Source organism: Orcinus orca, chromosome 20, assembly GCF_937001465.1.
Source record: "Orcinus orca chromosome 20, mOrcOrc1.1, whole genome shotgun sequence".
NCBI classification, from domain to species: Eukaryota; Metazoa; Chordata; class Mammalia; order Artiodactyla; family Delphinidae; genus Orcinus; species Orcinus orca.
Genome location: NC_064578.1, coordinates 14,749,022 through 14,766,407, shown reverse-complemented (window position 1 = coordinate 14,766,407; position 17,386 = coordinate 14,749,022). Strand labels below are relative to the sequence as shown.

Genomic DNA, 17,386 nt, shown 5'->3' with positions numbered 1-17,386 from the left:
AAAACAGACAAATCAATGAAACAGAACAGAGAGCCCAAAAATGAACCCATAGTTATATGGGCAATTATTCTACAACAAAGGAGGCAAGAATATACAATGGGTAAAAGATAGTCTCTTCAATAAATGGCGCTGGGAAAATTGGACTACTCTCTCAACACATACACAAAAATAAATTCAAAACAGATTAAAGACTTAAACGTAAGATCTGAAATCATAAAACTTCTAGGAAAAAATACAGGCAGTACACTCTTTGACACTGGTCTTAGTAATACTCTTTTGGGTATGTCTCAGGCACGGGAAACAAAAGCAACAATAAACAAATGAGACTACATCCAACTAAAAAGCTTTTGTACAGTGAAGGAAACTATCAACAAAATGAAAAGGCCACCTACTGAATGGGAGAAGATATTTGCAAACAATATATCTGATAAGGGGTCAATATCCAAAATATACAAAAAACTCATACAACTCAACACCAAAATACAATCCAATTAGAAAACTGGCAGAAGATCTGAACAGACATTTTTCCAAAGACAACAAACACATGGCCAACAGGCACATGAAAAGATGCTCAATATCACTAATTAAGGAACTGCAAATCAAAACCACAATGAGATATCCCCTCACACCTGTCAGAATGGCTATCATAAAAAAAAAGACCACAAATAACAAGTGTTGGTGATGATGTGGAGAAAAAGGAACACTAGTGTACTGTTAGTGGCAATGTAAATTGGCGTAGCCACTATGGAAAACAGTATGGAGATTCCTCAAAAGATTAAAAACAGAACTAACATCTGATCCAGCAATTCCACTCCTGGGTATTTATCCAAAGAAAACAAAAACACTAATTAGAAAAAACATATATATGCACACCTATTCTCACTGAAGCATTATTTACAACCACCAAGATATGGAAGCAACCCAAGTGCCTATCAATAGATGAATGAAAATGCAGTACATATACACAATGGAATATTACCCATAAAAAAGAATGAAATCTTGCCATTTGCAACAACATGGACAGACCTAGAGGGCATTATGCTAAGTGAAATAAGTCAGAGAAAGAAAAATATCATATGATCTCACTTATATGTGGAATCTAGAAAATAAAACATATGAACAAACAAAAACAGAAACAGAATCATAGAGAACAATCAGGTGGTTGCAAGAGGTGGGTGGAAGGAGGAAATAGGTGAGGGAGATTAAGAGGTACAAAGTTCCAGCTGCAAAATAAATGAGTCACAAGTATGAAATGTACAGTGTGGGGAATATACTCAATAACTAAGTAATGTGTTTGTATGGTGACATATCATAACTAGACTTATCGTGATCATTTTGAAATGTATAAAAAAAAATCACTATGTTGTGTAACAGGAACAACATAATGTTGTAGGTCAATTACACTTCAAAAACAAACAAACATGCAACAAACTCATAGAAAAAGAGATCAGATTTGTGGTTACCAGAGGCAGGGAGTGGGAGGGAAGGGGGAATTGGATGAAGGCACTCAAAAGGTCCTACAAATTTCCAGTTGTAAGGTAAGTAAGTACTAGAGATGTAATGCACAACATGATAAATATAATTAACACTGCTGTATGTTATATATGAAAACTGCTGAGAGTAAATAGTAAGAGTTCTCATTACAAAAATAAATTTTTCTATTTAATTTTGTATCTATATGAGGTGATGGATGTTCACTAAAATTACTGTGATAATCATTTCATGATGTATGTAAGTCAAGTCATTATGCTGTACATCTTATACAGTGCTGTATGTCAATTACACCTCAATGAAACTGGAAGGAAAAAAGAGAAACAAACAAACAAACAATGAATTGGCATCTGGCAATAAGCCCACCCAAGCACACAAGAGGTTCCAATCCACTTTTTAGTACCTCACTCTTAAATATGAACAGCCAAGGGCCATGAAACCTTTCAGAAAAGCCTCTATTATAAAAATAGTTTAAATCTAAGAAATAGATAGAAGGAAACAATACAGAAACAAGAAAAGTTAAAAAGGGACTATAATATTCTCAGAGAGTTAGAAGACATTGTAGCCATGAAACAAAAATAATAGACTATTAAAAAAATACATATTCAGAGACTTAAAAAGAGCTCTTAAAAAATAAAAACAGGGCTTCCCTGGTGACGCAGTGGTTGAGAGTCCGACTGCCGATGCAGGGGACATGGGTTTGTGCCCCGGTCCGGGAGGATCTCACATACCGCGGAGCGGCTGGGCCAGTAAGCAATGGCCGCTGAGCCTGCACGTTAGGAGCCTGTGCTCCGCAACGGGAGAGGCCACAACAGTGAGAGGCCCGTGTACCGCAAAAAAATAAAAAAATAAAATAAAAACATACAGAAGACAAGGAAATCTCGTAAGATAGGTTGGGAGATAAGACTGAGACAACCTCCTAGTGAATAACTGGCAAAGATGTAGAAAATAGGAGAGAAAACAACTCGACTGAATTTGTACCTGAGCAGTCAGTACCATATCCACGATGTGGCAGGCAATTTCTCAGTGAATTTTTCTGTCTCTTCTACCAGACTCTAAGCTACAAGAGTAGGGCTGGTGTCATACTTTGCTCACCACTGTGCTCTCAGTACCCACCCAACTCACAACATCTGCTCAATAAATATTTGTGGAATGAATCAATGAAGCAAAACATCCGTTCCCTTAAATTAATGTTATTTTAACTTTACTGGTTTACAGTTGTATAAAAACTCTTCTATTTTTACATACTTAAATAACCTTACAATAAAAATAATTTAAGAAAAAACTGGGGGATATTTGTAACTTTGCCCCTTAGAAAAATTACTCAAGTTTGGAAAACACTGTTCTGTTCCATGATATAAGGCCTGAAAAGGAGGAAGAAACAAGTTTACAAAGACTTTTTCAAAGGCAGCATGAGAAGGGTACAAAAATATGTGGTCAAAAAAGCAGAAGTGACTTATTTACCAACCTTTCTAATAGGATAAACTTCATGCATCACTGAAACTGGTTGTACTCACAATTTTCAACTCAGCCACTTCTGACTGGAGTCGAGGAGCAGCCCAAATCAGTGTAGACACAGATTCAGCCAGACCAGAATCTAACTCCCTAATTAAGGTAAAAAAAAATAAATAAAATTTAACATTCTTTCAAACAAACAAAACTCCATCATCTGTATCCCATACTTGATAGCCTCTAAGGCAATTTCACAAATCTCACTGGATTCTCACAATAACTCTAGGCTTCAAGCCATCACTGTCATCCTATTTTGGAGGGGGAAACACAAACAAGTAACAAGCCCAAGGTCACAAAGTCAGAAAATGGTTGAGCCAAGACTCAAACTTAGGCCTCTTGATTTCAGATTCCAAATTTTCTTTTCACCAGTTGTTTACATTGAGATCAAGCCTTCAAGTGAATAGCAGGAAGAATGTTGTTGGGTATGTGAAGTGGTAGTCCCTTAGTGCTATCGCCCTACGTGTAGGAAGAGACCAGTATTACTACTCCTTTCTCAAATTCCAGAGGTGATTTGACTTAGGTCTTCAAATTAAAATACCTTACTTCATTACAGTTATACAAGATGAAAAAGTTCTAGAGGTGTGCTGAACAACACTGTGCCTACAGTTAAACAATACTGTATTGAGTGCTTTAAAATGTTTAAGGCAGATCTCATGTTAAATGTTCTTATCAAAAAAAGGGGGATACAAGGAAATTTCTGGAGGTGATAACTGTTTTCTAACTTGATTGTGATGATGGTGTACAGGTGTATGCCTATGTCCAAACTCGTCAAATTGTACACATTAAATATGTGAAGTTTTTTCCTAAATAACTATACCTCAATGAAGCTTAAAAAAAAAAAAAAAGACAAACCAGCTTACTTCATAGACTGGATGAGGCCAAACCGAGCCAGCAGCAGGTCACAGTACAGCTCCAGGATCTCCATGGCCTCCACAAGGTAGTCTTCCCGAATAATGTGCTCCACTCGGATTCGAGCTCGTTCATCTTTCCCAGCAGCCAGATAGTCAGCAATCTCCTTCCTTGCTTTCTGGGCCAGTTCCGCTAAAGCACAAATCCCACTCCAGTCACAAAGTAGTAGTATACTGGGCCCTGGCCTGCAGGCAGACATCCACCCCAAAACAGAAAAGTGGGTGTTTCTACTATATCCTAGCTCACCCTCCCTTAGCAAATTTAGTCTCATCTCATCTAGTCTAGAATTTGCTACCTCGTCTAGATGAGAATATTGTTTGTATAGCCAGAAATTTCCACCTATGGAGTCACGTTACCTATTCCACAGCAAGAGTATGTTCCTTTCCCTGCAACAAAGTGATTCAGTCTAACTAGTCACAAAGGACAGCAGAAATGTATCCAAAACCTAAAGGATATGGGATCCTTAAGACTTCATAGTGCTAGCCTGAAAGAGCCAATATTGAGGTGCTAGGACTCAGTGGTGTATTTTGGGAAAGAAAATATAATGCAATCATGCATAACTCACTTTTTTTTTTCTCCAATAGTTTAAGACGGTTTATGACTAATCTCAAATTGACTCGTAAACGCTCAGCTTTAAATCCAGAGCCCAGCATGCTGTGCTATTCCTCCTGGAAAAAGATAAGAAGCACAGTGACTACTTTCAAGTTAAAATTAGTTCAGGAACTAAGACCAAGTTAGAGGGTGGATTATTTGACATTATAAACCAGAGTAGTTTTCTAATACAGGTAAATAACATGATCTGACTCACAGTTTTTAAAGGTCATTTGGCTGCTGGGTGGACAACTGATTGGGGGAGGATAATAATGGAAGCAAGAGAACCAAGAACAAGGCTATTACAACAGTCCAAACAAAAAATGAAAATAGCTTAGACTGGGATAGTTAGCAGTGGTGATGGTAGAAGTGATTGGATTTGAGATCTGTTTTGGGCACAGAGATGAAAGAACCTGGTGATGGATAAAATGATTATCTATCTCTGTACTGGTGTAGGAGTGGGGTGATAAAAACAAAGAAGCTGGAAGTCCTCCTACTTCTCCCCCCAAAAAGATAAGAGGTAGTAACAAGAAAAGATTATCAAATTTAGAACTAAATTCAAAAATACTATCACCTTAATTCCTCAAATCCTCCTAAGTCTTAGCCTTTGGAACAAGCTACTGCCCAAGATCACAGAAATATCATTAACATCTACCCACCTACAAAGAAATATACAAAGAGGTAAAAAAGTTAAAAAAAAAAACTGCTCTATAAAATTCGACAACAGGGATAAACAACAAGGTCCTACTGTATAGCCCAAAGAACTAAATTCAATATACTATGATAAACCATAATGGAAAAAATATTTTAAAAAAAAGAATGTATACATATATACAACCGAATCACATTGCTCTACAGGAGGAATGAACACAACACTGTAAACAACCATACTTCAGTAAAAAAAATTTAAGAACAAAAAGCAAAATAAAATAAAATTCGACAACAGAAGGCTATTATTTACTAAGACTTTTACTGAATAGCAGAGTTAAAGTCAACAAAACCACTCCCTCCACCCATAAGACTTAAGGGTATAACACTGTGCATTGACCACTGTGCACTCTGTATCAAGACAGCACTATTTCTCTCTATTAATTATGGACCTGAACTTCAAAACATGTAATATCCAAACAAAAGCTAGGCCTAACAAAGTAACCGAAGGACAGACAAACCAAAAAACATACCCAATGTAAGGACAAACACTAGGAATAGTATGTCTGCCTGTGCATAAACCACTAACAGAAAACATCAGATGTATCTTCCTTTTGTGAAACTGCCTGCAGAATCCTTTATACTTCATTTAATAATTAACCCAAGTCCTAGTTTACAATGGTAAATATCTGGGATCCATGATAATACTAAATTATGTTCAATCCACTTAACAAATATTTGCTGATTATCTCTATGACAGACAATGGCTAGATGCTGGAGATAAAAAAAATTTAGAAGGCACAGTCCTTGTGATCAAAAGAACTTAAATTCTATTGGGAAAAAAACAGCTAAGAATATCTGGCAACTACATTACTATTTGCTAAGAACTAGAATTCTAGAGTAGTACTCAACTGGAAGTGATTTTGCCTAGAGGGGACATTTGGGAATGACTGGAGACATTTTGGTTTGTCGTGATTTCAGGAGATGGTACTAGCATATATAGTAGGCATACAAGGATGCTGCCTACATCCTACAATGAACAGGACAACACCCCCGCCCCAAACAAAAAAAAATCCAGCCCAAAATGTCAATAGTGTCAAGATTAAAAAACCTATTCTAGAGAAAAGACATGCAACCTGCTCAGGGATGTTACAGAATTCTTTCTAGGAGAAGGAAAAGCCTAAGCCAAGTCCTGAAGGGCAAGCAAGATATTCGTTAAGGTAAAAAGAGGGTGTGACTATCCTGGGCAGAGGGAGTGATGTGTGTAAAATCCAGGTACTAGAAAGAACAAGAAGTTTTGTGAGAAACACAAGTTCAGTACAGCTGAAGCATGGTATTAATTACAGCTTATGCCACATGTCTCATAATCCTAAATTCAAAACTTCAATTCAGGGCTTCCCTGGTGGCGCAGTGGTTGAGAGTCTGCCTGCCGATGCAGGGGACACGGGTTCGTGCCCCGGTCCGGGAAGATCCCACATGCCGCGGAGCGGCTGGGCCCGTGAGCCATGGCCGCTGAGCCTGCGCGTCTGGAGCCTGTGTTCCACAACGGGAGAGGCCACAACAGTGAGAGGCCCGCGTACCGCAAAAAAAAAAAAGAAACAAACTTCAATTCAAAAATTATTTAGATGATGTCAGGTGCTATAGTAGGTTCTGGTGCTGACTAGATCCATACAGTATTCCTGTTCTGAAGGCATTCATAACCAGAGATAGATGGGAATTAGAAAAACAGCCTGGGAAACAGTAACTAGCACTAACATTTACTCTACCAGGCACTTGCCCAAGATCAGCCAGCAACTAAGTGGTAGAGCTAAGAATAAAACCTAAGTGCATCTGAATTCAAAATCCAATTAAACAATCCTAATCATACAGTGCTACATCATTTTTGGTACTAACAATTGTGATACAATATATATTTTTAACCCCCTTCAACAAATATTTATTGAATGCCTACTATACTGTGACAGGCCCTGGAGATAATATTGGTAAGGAAAAACAGACACGGTTACTGCCCTTATGGAAGTTTATAGTCTAGTTAGAGAAACTTATCACATCAGTAACTAAAATAACAACTGCAGTAAGGGCCACAAAGAAATAATGGTTCTCTGGAGTTTATTATTATGGGATTTGAATTCTTCAGTGGATATCGTCTCATAGATAAAAGATAACAATACTGGGGGTCTGATACAGTTATGACAGAAAAACGTCAAGATTTCTCGGTAGTTCTTAAGTAGTCTATAATCATCAGATGCCGTCAATACTTGCAAACAAAATATTAGTCATATCTGTACTTTATTTTCAGAAGCCTTAAAAACATATACATTTTGACCTAGTAATTCTACTCCTAGAAACTTAACCTAAGGAAATAATCAGAGCTTCATGCACAGAATTTTATACAAAAATATTTATCATGGGGCTTCCCTGGTGGCGCAGTGGTTGAGAGACCGCCTGCCGATGCAGGGGACACGGGTTCCTGCCCCGGTCCGGGAAGATCCCACATGCCACGGAGCGGCTGCGCCCGTGAGCCATGGCCGCTGAGCCTGTGCGTCTGGAGCCTGTGCTCCGCAACGGGAGAGGCCACAACAGTGAGAGGCCCGCGTAACGCAAAAAAAAAAATAAATAAAAAATAAAAAATAAATATATATATTTATCAGCACATTTTAAGACCAAAAAATTGAAATAATGAACCATATGAATAATGAAATACTGTTCTTACTAGTTAAACAAATTATATATATTTACAATGGAATTTTAAGTAGCCACTAAAATATTTTTTAAAAAGCATTTACTGGGACTTCCCTGCTGGCACAGTGGTTAAGAATCCGCCTGCCAATTCAGGGGACATGGATTCAATCCCTGGTCCAGGAAGATCCCACATGCCACGGAGCAACTAAGGCTGTGCACCACAACTGCTGAGCCTGTGCTCTAGAGCCCACGCGCGGCAACTACTGAGCCCATGCACCGCAACTACTGAAGCCCAGGCGTTCTAGGGCCTGTGTGCCGCAACTACTGAGCCCACGTGCTGCAACTACTGAAGCCCGCAAGCCTAGAGCCCATGCTCTGCAACAAGAGAAGCCACCGCAATGAGAAGCCTGTGCACCACAATGAAGAGGAACCCCCGCTCACCGCATACAGAGAAAGCCCACACACAGCAACAAAGACACAATGCAGCCAAATAAATAAATAAAAAGCATTTATTAACTTATTTATTAATGATATTAGTTTAAAAAGCATGACTATATATGCAGGATGACTCCAAATTCTGAGTTTTAAAAAAAGCACATATGTAAAGACAAAGGCTAGACTAAAAAAACAAACAAAAACAGATTTAGTTTTTCCTATATGTAAAACTCTTTTCAAATCCAAGGAATTTGAACTAACATTAAAGCTAACACTAAAAACGAAATCTACCTCAGAAAGTATATAATTCGGAATTTCTATCAAAAGACAAAGAATAATATAAATAAATTCATTTGCCTCCTTAGAAAAGCAAAATGTTAACTCATCAGTAAACATTAAGATCAACTTATCAGAATAGGTATCTAAAGTGGCTAGACACTTAAAGACACAAAAGTGTTAATGGAAGAGACAGGTAATAAGGGGGTAGCTTTAGCAACATGAAGAAACTCTGGAGGGTGTAAAGACATCTCTATTTCACATATTTGCCTAAAATGGGTCAGCATCCACAAATGCTAGTTTGGGACCATAATGAAACAGCTTGGAAAAGAAAGGAACCCAAACAATCATAAGAATAGGGACTCTGAAGAAGAAAGTGCTAAAATTCTCTGAAAGAGGAGCTTAAAAATATTTTATGCTGCAAATATAAATCGAACTCTGTGAAGGAAGTTGAAAAACTGAAGTGAGGTCTATATTTCACTGTTAATCTTTTGGCTTAGAATGTGTGGGGGAGTTTCTCTCCCCCAAAAACCCTACTGTAAACCTACTGTAGAAAGCAGATAAAAATAAACGTAAATTACTAATCTTACGATTCAGTAATAGTATTTGTTCAAATTTACAAAAATAAGTAAAATCACAGTGCCCCTTTAAAGGAGTCTAACAATCAGGGTCCTAGCTGGAAACACATAGTATCCACACCTGGGTAATGTGAGACTTTAATAAAGAGACTACTTACAGGACCTCCCTGGTAGTCCAGGGGTTAAGACTCCGAGCTCCCAATGCAGGGGGCCCAGGTTCAATCCCTGGTTGGGGAACTAGATCACGCATGCATACTGCAACTAAGAGTCCACATGCCCCAAGTAAAGATCCCACGCACCGCAACGAAGATCCCACATGCCACAACTAAGACCCAGAGCAGCCAAATAAATAAATAAATATTTTTAAAAAGAGAGACTACTCATGCAGCTCAATAACAAAAAAACAAACAACCCAATCCAAAAATGGGCAGAAGACCTAAATAGACATTTCTCCAAAGAAGATATACAGACTGCCAACAAACACATGAAAGAATGCTCAACATCATTAATCATTAGAGAAATGCAAATCAAAACTATAATGAGATATCATCTCACACCAGTCAGAATGGCCATCATCAAAAAATCTAGAAACAATAAATGCTGGAGAGGGTGTGGAGAAAAGGGAACACTCTTGCACTGCTGGTGGGAATGTGAATTGGTTCAGCCACTATGGAGAACAGTATGGAGGTTCCTTAAAAAACTACAAATAGAACTACCATATGACCCAGCAATCCCACTACTGGGCATATACCCTGAGAAAACCATAATTCAAAGAGTCATGTACCAAAATGTTCATTGCAGCTCTATTTACAATAGCCCGGAGATGGAAACAACCTAAGTGTCCATCATCGGATGAATGGATAAAGAAGATGTGGCACATATATATATACAATGGAATATTACTCAGCCATAAAAAGAAACGAAATTGAGCTATTTGTAATGAGGTGGATAGACCTAGAGTCTGTCATACAGAGTGAAGTAAGTCAGAAAGAGAAAGACAAATACCGTATGCTAACACATGTATATGGAATTTAAGAAAAAAAAATGTCATGAAGAACCTAGGGGTAAGACAGGAATAAAGACTGTGTCCTAGTAGACCTACTAGAGAATGGACTTCAGGATATGGGGAGGGGGAGGGTAAGGTGTGACAAAGTGAGAGAGAGGCATGGACATATATACACTACCAAACGTAAGGTAGATAGCTAGTGGGAAGCAGCCGCATAGCACAGGGAGATCAGCTCGGTGCTTTGTGACCACCTGGAGGGGTGGGATAGGGAGGGTGGGAGGGAGGGAAACGCAAGAGGGAAGAGATATGGGAACATATGTGTATGTATAACTGATTCACTTTGTTATTAAAAAAAAAAACAATAAAAGTGAGGTACCACATACTCATTATTAGCCCCTAATCCTATCAAAATTCCATCTTTAAAATAATATAAGTAATGTTAGTGAGGGAAAAAAATGAAATAAAATGCAGATTATTCATTTGGTTAGGGGAATAGATAGCTATGTGGGAGATCAGAATCTAAAAGTGGTATTTAGAATCCATAAGGTAGTCAGTTTATCACTGTCAAAATTGATTTTTGCATGTAATGGAAAGAAACGTAAGTTCTTGCTGCTTTTAACCCTTCTAAATGAGTCAAAAAAAACCCACAAAATATATCGAGTATATTGTGCACAAATAAAGACAATGCGGGTTTGAAGGAACTTTACTGATCAATGATAGAAATATACTCTATTTCTGTAAGCCTCTCAATTAAATAATGTGAAATATTTGTGATGTACAATAAAGACATTTAGAAGAATAAAAAAAAAAGAGACTACTTACAAAGGTGTGGGTAAGACTTAGAGAAACCAACAAAGGACAGTGAATTGCCCCAGAACCATTAACACATCTAGGCCTGAAGGGGCAAGATGAGGAAGTAGAATCTGGAGAGGGTAGCTATATGGAAAGGGCCACCAGACAGGAATCACTGGTAGAGGTATGCAGACCACTTGCAGCAACCTGGAAGGGAAGCAGCAGGGGAATAAATACCTAGCCCTCATTCCTCCTGCCAATCCATCTACCCTTCAACTGGAAGCCAGAAAGCAAAGGGGCCCACAGACACGGTACACGTGAATGAGCCTCCAGGGATGTACATCAGAGGGAAAAGGATGGTATGTGGCTCTGGAGGAGGAAACAGAAGGCATCCAGCCCAAAGACTATTATTTCTCCACAAGACCAAAGAAGCCAGAACCTACATCTACCAAAGCAACCTCAAATTTACACTGTACTAAGACTTCAGTTAACCAAGCTAGAAAATTGAAGCTAAATGGTCTTTCTACAATAATAAGTACGGTATAGTGAATACAATTTAAGTTCTTACAACATAATCTCTAAAGTCCGTTTCAACCCTATGATTCTGCAGGACACTAAATATCCCATTGTACTGAATTATATGAAATAGGCAAAAAGGCATAGACAATTGAGATTAATCCTCAAGACATCTCTTGCAAATCTTATTTCTTAAAAGTAACGTAGGGCTTCCCTGGTGGCACAGTGGTTGAGAGTCCGCCTGCCGATGCAGGGGACACGGGTTCGTGCCCCGGTCTGGGAAGATCCCACATGCCGCGGAGCGACTGGGCCCGTGAGCCATGGCCGCTGAGCTTGCGCGTCCAGAGCCTGTGCTCCGCAACGGGAGAGGCCACAGCAGTGAGAGGCCCGCGTATCGCAAAAAAAAAAAAAAAAACAGTAATGTAATCTGCACACTCATGTTCATAGCAGCATTATTCACTATAGCCAAGTGGTGGAAACAATCTGTCCATTGACAGATGAATGGATAAACAAAATGTATATACATGTGTGTATATATACACACACAATGGAGTACTAATATTAGTATACTCCAATAGTCTATGTTGTAGCACATGAGTTTCCTTCCATTGAAGGTTAAATAATACTCTATTCATCTATCAGTATTCTAGCAGTATTAGTCTATCAGTATCTAATAATATATATATCTTAATGGTAAATGTATGCATATACCTTAGGATCCAGCAATCCCATTCCTGGACATATACCCTGAAAGAAATCTGTACAGAAGACCATGAAGACACATGTATACAGATTCTGTGGTAGTAAGGAGGTGGAGGAATGCTAAGTGTCCATTACAAGAAGACAGATAAAATGTAACAGAAACATGACAGAATACTATCCAGAAATCAGAATTAATGAACTAGCTATTCTTAGAAAAACATGAATAGTCCTTAAAAAACAAAAGTAAAGAACAGGGTTCTAGGTTCAGCATTCCTTTCACTGAATGAAGCTATAAATCCTGAAGAGCACGTATGGAGCAGCTCTTTGAGAATTCTGAAAAGTAAGTAATAGAAGCTGGTTGGAGACCAGAATTTGATATGCCAATAACGTGGTAGTGAGTTTATCACTTTTTTTCCTCTTATATTCCCTGGCCTAGATGCAAGGCAGCCTGAAACCCAGAAGTGAACACTGATAGAGAAAGGAAGAATATCAAGAGAAGCTCTCTAGTCCTGCCTTGAGAAACCAGAAAGGGGACCCCTGGTGTGGACAGAGTGGGTGAAATACACCAAACCAGGAAAGTCAACTCATGGAAAAGACAATCAACATACATCAATGCTGAGATTATACAGATGTTGGAATTAATTGACAAAGACTTTAAAGCAGCTACTATAGGGTTTCCCTGGTGGTGCAGTGGTTGAGAGTCCGCCTGCCGATGCAGGGGACAAGGGTTCGTGCCCTGGTCCGGGAAGATCCCACATGCCGCGGAGCGGCTAGGCCCGTGAGCCATGGCTGCTGAGCCTGCGCGTCCGGAGCCTGTGCTCTGCAATGGGAGAGGCCTCAACAGTGAGAGGCCCACGTACCGCAAAAAGCAGCAGCTACTATAAAAAGGTTGCAACAATTCAACTATATTTCAATAAAAAAAAAATTTAAAAAAACGTTGCAACAGGGGACTTCCCTGGTGGTGCAGTGGTTAAGAATCCGCCTGCCAATGCAGCCGGCACGGGTTCGAGCCCTGGTCCAGGAAGATCCCACATGCCGTGGAGCAATGAAGCCCGTGCGCCACAACTACTGAGCCTGCGCTCTAGAGCCCACGAGCCACAACTACTGAGCCCACGTGCCACAACTACTGAAGCCCGTGTGCCTAGAGCCCATGCTCTGCAACAAGAGAAGCCACCACAACAAGAAGCCCGCGCACCGCAACAAAGAGTAGCCCCCTCTCGCCACAACCAGAGAAAGCCCGCGCGCAGCAACAAAGACCCAACGCAGCCAACATAAATAAATAAATTTATTTAAAAAACAAAAACAAAAAAAAACGTTGCAACAGGTAAGGCCAAATACTCTTGAAATGAATAACAGAAAGTCTCAGTAAAGAAACAAAAGACATAAAGAGGAAACAAACTTTTTTTTTTTGGCTGCGTGGAACCCAGCCCCAGCAGTGAAAGCACCGAGTCCTAACCACTGGACCACCAGGGAATTCCAGAAGAAACAAACTTTAGAACTGAAAAATACATCAAAAGTAAGAAACTCACTGTGTGAGCTGGATAGCAGAAAGCAAATGACAGCAGAAAAAGCCAATGCACTTCAAGATAGGTCAATACTACGTATCCAATCTGAAAAACAGAGATAAAAAACATTGAAAAAAGTGATCAAAGCCTCAGATATCTGTAGAACAAACAGCAAAGGACCTAATGTTTGCACTGTCAGAATCCCAGAAGGATGGGAGAACCAGTTTGGTACCAAAAAACTTTTGAAAACTCCCCAAATTTAGCAAAAAACATAAATCTACAGACTGAAAGAGCTCAGAGAGCTCCAAAGAAATTTATGCCTGGACTCATCTTAATCAAATTGAAAACTAAAGACAAATTTTTTAAATACTGAAAGCAGTCAGAGAAAAACATGTTACCAATAGATGACCTATTCAAATAACAGATTTCACATCAGAAACAATGGAGGCCAAAAAGAAGTGCCAAAAGAAAAGAACTGTCAACCCAGAATTCTATATCCAGAGACGATATCCTTCAGAAATAAAGGTGAAATAAGTCATTCTCAGATGAGGGAAAATTAATAAGAAAACTTGGAAAACTAAAAAAAGGAAGAAATGGCAAGTATTTATACCTTATATTACAGAAATGGCAAATATCTGGGTAAATACAATAGATGGTTCTTCTCTTGAGTCTCTTAAAACGTATTTGAGGGACACTTCCCTGGCGGTCCAGTGGTTGGGATTCCGTGCTTCCACTGCAGGGGGCGTTGGTTCGATCCCTGGTTGGGGATCCTGCATGCCAAGTGGCATGGCCAAAATAAAAAAATTTGTATTTGACAGTTAAAAGCAAAACTAATAACATTGTCTGATGGGTTTTTTTTTCAATGTATGTAGATGTAATACATAAGATAACCACAACATAATAGTATTAAGGGGGGCAGGGCAAAGGGACCTATATGTTTCTATATTCCACAATAAGTGATAAAATACTGATTCTAAGTAAATTGTGAAAAGTTAAGTACATCCACTGTAATCCCTAGAGTGACCAATAAAACGTACTATATCAAAAAATAGACTAAAAAACTCGACAGATTTTAAATTTGATACTAAAGTGTTCAAATAACCCAAGAGAAAGCAGGAAAGCAGAAACAGAAATGAAAAACAAAATAATAAAATGGTAGAACTAAAGTCAAATATACTAATAATTACATAATTAAATAGAAATGATCTAAACACAAAACACAGAGAATTGTAACTATGTATGGTGACAGATGTTAACTAGACTTTCTAGAATGGTTCAAAAAATGATCCAACTATATACTGCCAAGAAAAAACTCACGTCAATACAATAATGTAGGTAGGTTAAAAGTAAAGGATGAAAAAAACTAGATCACGCAAACACTAATCAAAAGAAAGCTGGAAGTTGTACCTTTCGACCCCCTCTACCCATTTCGTTACAAACTTCCAGTTATAAAATAAATGAGTCTTGGGATGTAATGTACAATGTGGTGTAGTGACTGTGGTTAATACTGTACTGTGTATTCGAAAGTTGCTAAAAGAATAAATCTTTTTTATTTTTTAATTTTCTGGCTGTGCTGCATGGCATGTGGGATGTGGGATCTTAGTTCCCTGACCAGGGATTGAACCCACACTTCCTGCAGTGGAAGCTTGGAGTCTTAATCACTGGACTGCAAGGGAACTCCCAAGAGAATAAATCTTGAAAGTTCTCATCAAAAGAGAAAGAATTGTAACTCTGTATGGTGACAGATGTTAACTAGACTTACTGTTGTGATCATTTCCCAATACATACAAATATCAAATCATGTTGTACACTTGAAATTAATAAAATGTTATAGATCAATTATATCTCAACTTAAAAAAAAAAGCTGAAGGGGCTGAAGTGTTAAAGTAGACTTCAGCAAGGAAAACCAGGGATACAAAGGAATATTATATAATCATTAAAGGGTGAATTCACCAAGAAAATGTAGCAATACGAATAGTGAATTCAGGGAACAACAGAGCTTCAAAATACAAGAAGAAAAGACAGGACAGGACAAAGAAACAAATCCCTAATTGTAGTTGGAGACTTCAACTGTACTTCCCTCTGTAATTCATCAACTAGTAGACAGAATATCAGGATATACAAGAACTGAACACCAACTGTATCTTACTGACGTTTACATAGAACACTCCACTCAACACAGCAAAGCACAGGGAACATTCATGAATACAGACCGTATCCTGAAGTACAAAACAAACCTTAACAAATTAAACAGAACTTAAGTCATCCAAAGTATGTTCTTCAACTGCAATGGAAATTAACCAGAAATCAGTAACAAGAAAGATAACAGAAAATCTCCAAACACTTGGAAATTAAACACCATTACTTCTAAATAATCCATGTTAAAGAGGAAGTTTCAAGTGGAAATTATTTTTAAAGGTTTCAACTGTAAGAAAATGAAAATTAAAATATAACACCAAAATTTGTGGATGAAGCTAAAACAGTGCTTAGGGCAAAATTTACAACTCTAAATGCTTACATTAGAAAAGAAGAAAAGTCTCGGGACTTCCCTGGCGGTGCAGTGATTAAGAATTCGCCTGCCAATGCAAGGGACATGGGTTCAAGCCCTGGTCCAGGAAGATCCCACATGCCGCGGAGCAACTACCGAACCTGCACTCTAGAGCCCGCGTGCCACGACTACTGAAGGCTGCACACCTAGAGCCCGTGCTCCACAACAAGAGAAGCCACCACAATGAGAAGCCCGCGCATGGCAACGAAGAGTAGCCCCTGCTCACCGCAACTAGAGCAAGTCCGAGCACAGCGACGAAGACCCAATGCAGCCAAAAAGAAATAAATAAATAAATTTATATTTAAAAAAAGAAGGTAGGTCTCAAATTAGTAATCTAAGCTTCCACCACAAGTAACGATAAAAAGAGCAAAATTAACTCAAAGCAAGCAGAAGGAAACAATAAAAACAAGGCAAAAACCAATGAAACAGAAAAGAGGAAAATCAATGAAACCAAATGCAGGTTCTTTTGAAAAGAGGAAGGAGGGAAAGAGGGGGAGGAAGAGAGAGAGAGAGAGAGAGGAGACACAAATTACCAGTATCAGGATGGAAAGAGACAGATATCATTACAGATCCTACAAACATTAGAAGGGGACATTATTACTAATCTACACCTATAAATTCAACCATGAGACAAAATGAACAAATCTGTTAGAAACGCAATTTACCAAAACTGACACAAAGTGAAACTATATTCAACATCTTGTAATAATAACCTATAACGGAAAAGAATCTGAAAAAGAAGAGATATACATGTATAACTTAATCACTTTGCTGTACACCCAAAGCTAACACAACACTGTAAATCAACTATACTTCAATTTAAAAAAAAAAAAAAAAAAACTGACACAAAGAAGTCAAAAATGTAATTGCCCCTAAACATTACAAAAATTGAATATAAAATTAGGAACCATTCCAGAAGAAAATCCAGGCCCAGGTAGCTTCTCTGTTAAACATTTAAGGAAAATTAGCACAAATATTTACATGAGCCCTCACAACTCAAAAGGCTGGTATGAGGATTAAATGAAAATCTGTGGAGTTTAGGGAATTCTCTGGTTGTCCAGTGGTTAGGACTCTGTGTTTTCACTGGCGAGGGCCTGGGATCAATCCCTGGTTGGGGAACTAATATCCCGCAAGCCTTGCAGTACGGCCAAAAAAAAAAAAAAAAAAAAATTGTGGCATTTAGAACAGTGCCTAG

At 38.5% G+C, this 17,386-nt stretch overlaps 1 protein-coding gene across 9 annotated transcripts in view; it reads right to left on the bottom strand.

Moving 5' to 3' along the window:
• Positions 1-17,386, bottom strand: part of IST1 (IST1 factor associated with ESCRT-III) — a 35,443-nt gene that overhangs the window by 8,642 nt on the left and 9,415 nt on the right. For 6 of the 9 annotated variants that reach the window (XM_049703933.1, XM_033434295.2, XM_049703932.1 and 3 more), the window contains exons 2-4: positions 4,478-4,580; positions 3,864-4,044; positions 3,009-3,096 (exon numbers count right to left, since the gene is read on the bottom strand). In XM_049703933.1, coding sequence (XP_049559890.1) covers positions 3,009-3,096; positions 3,864-4,044; positions 4,478-4,565 — 357 coding nt within the window. In that variant the 5' untranslated portion in view covers positions 4,566-4,580. Of the gene's footprint in view, positions 1-3,008; positions 3,097-3,863; positions 4,045-4,477; positions 4,581-13,667; positions 13,749-17,386 lie in introns of all 9 variants that reach the window. The other 3 variants (XM_033434293.2, XM_033434294.2, XM_033434297.2) reach the window with 1 other exon arrangement.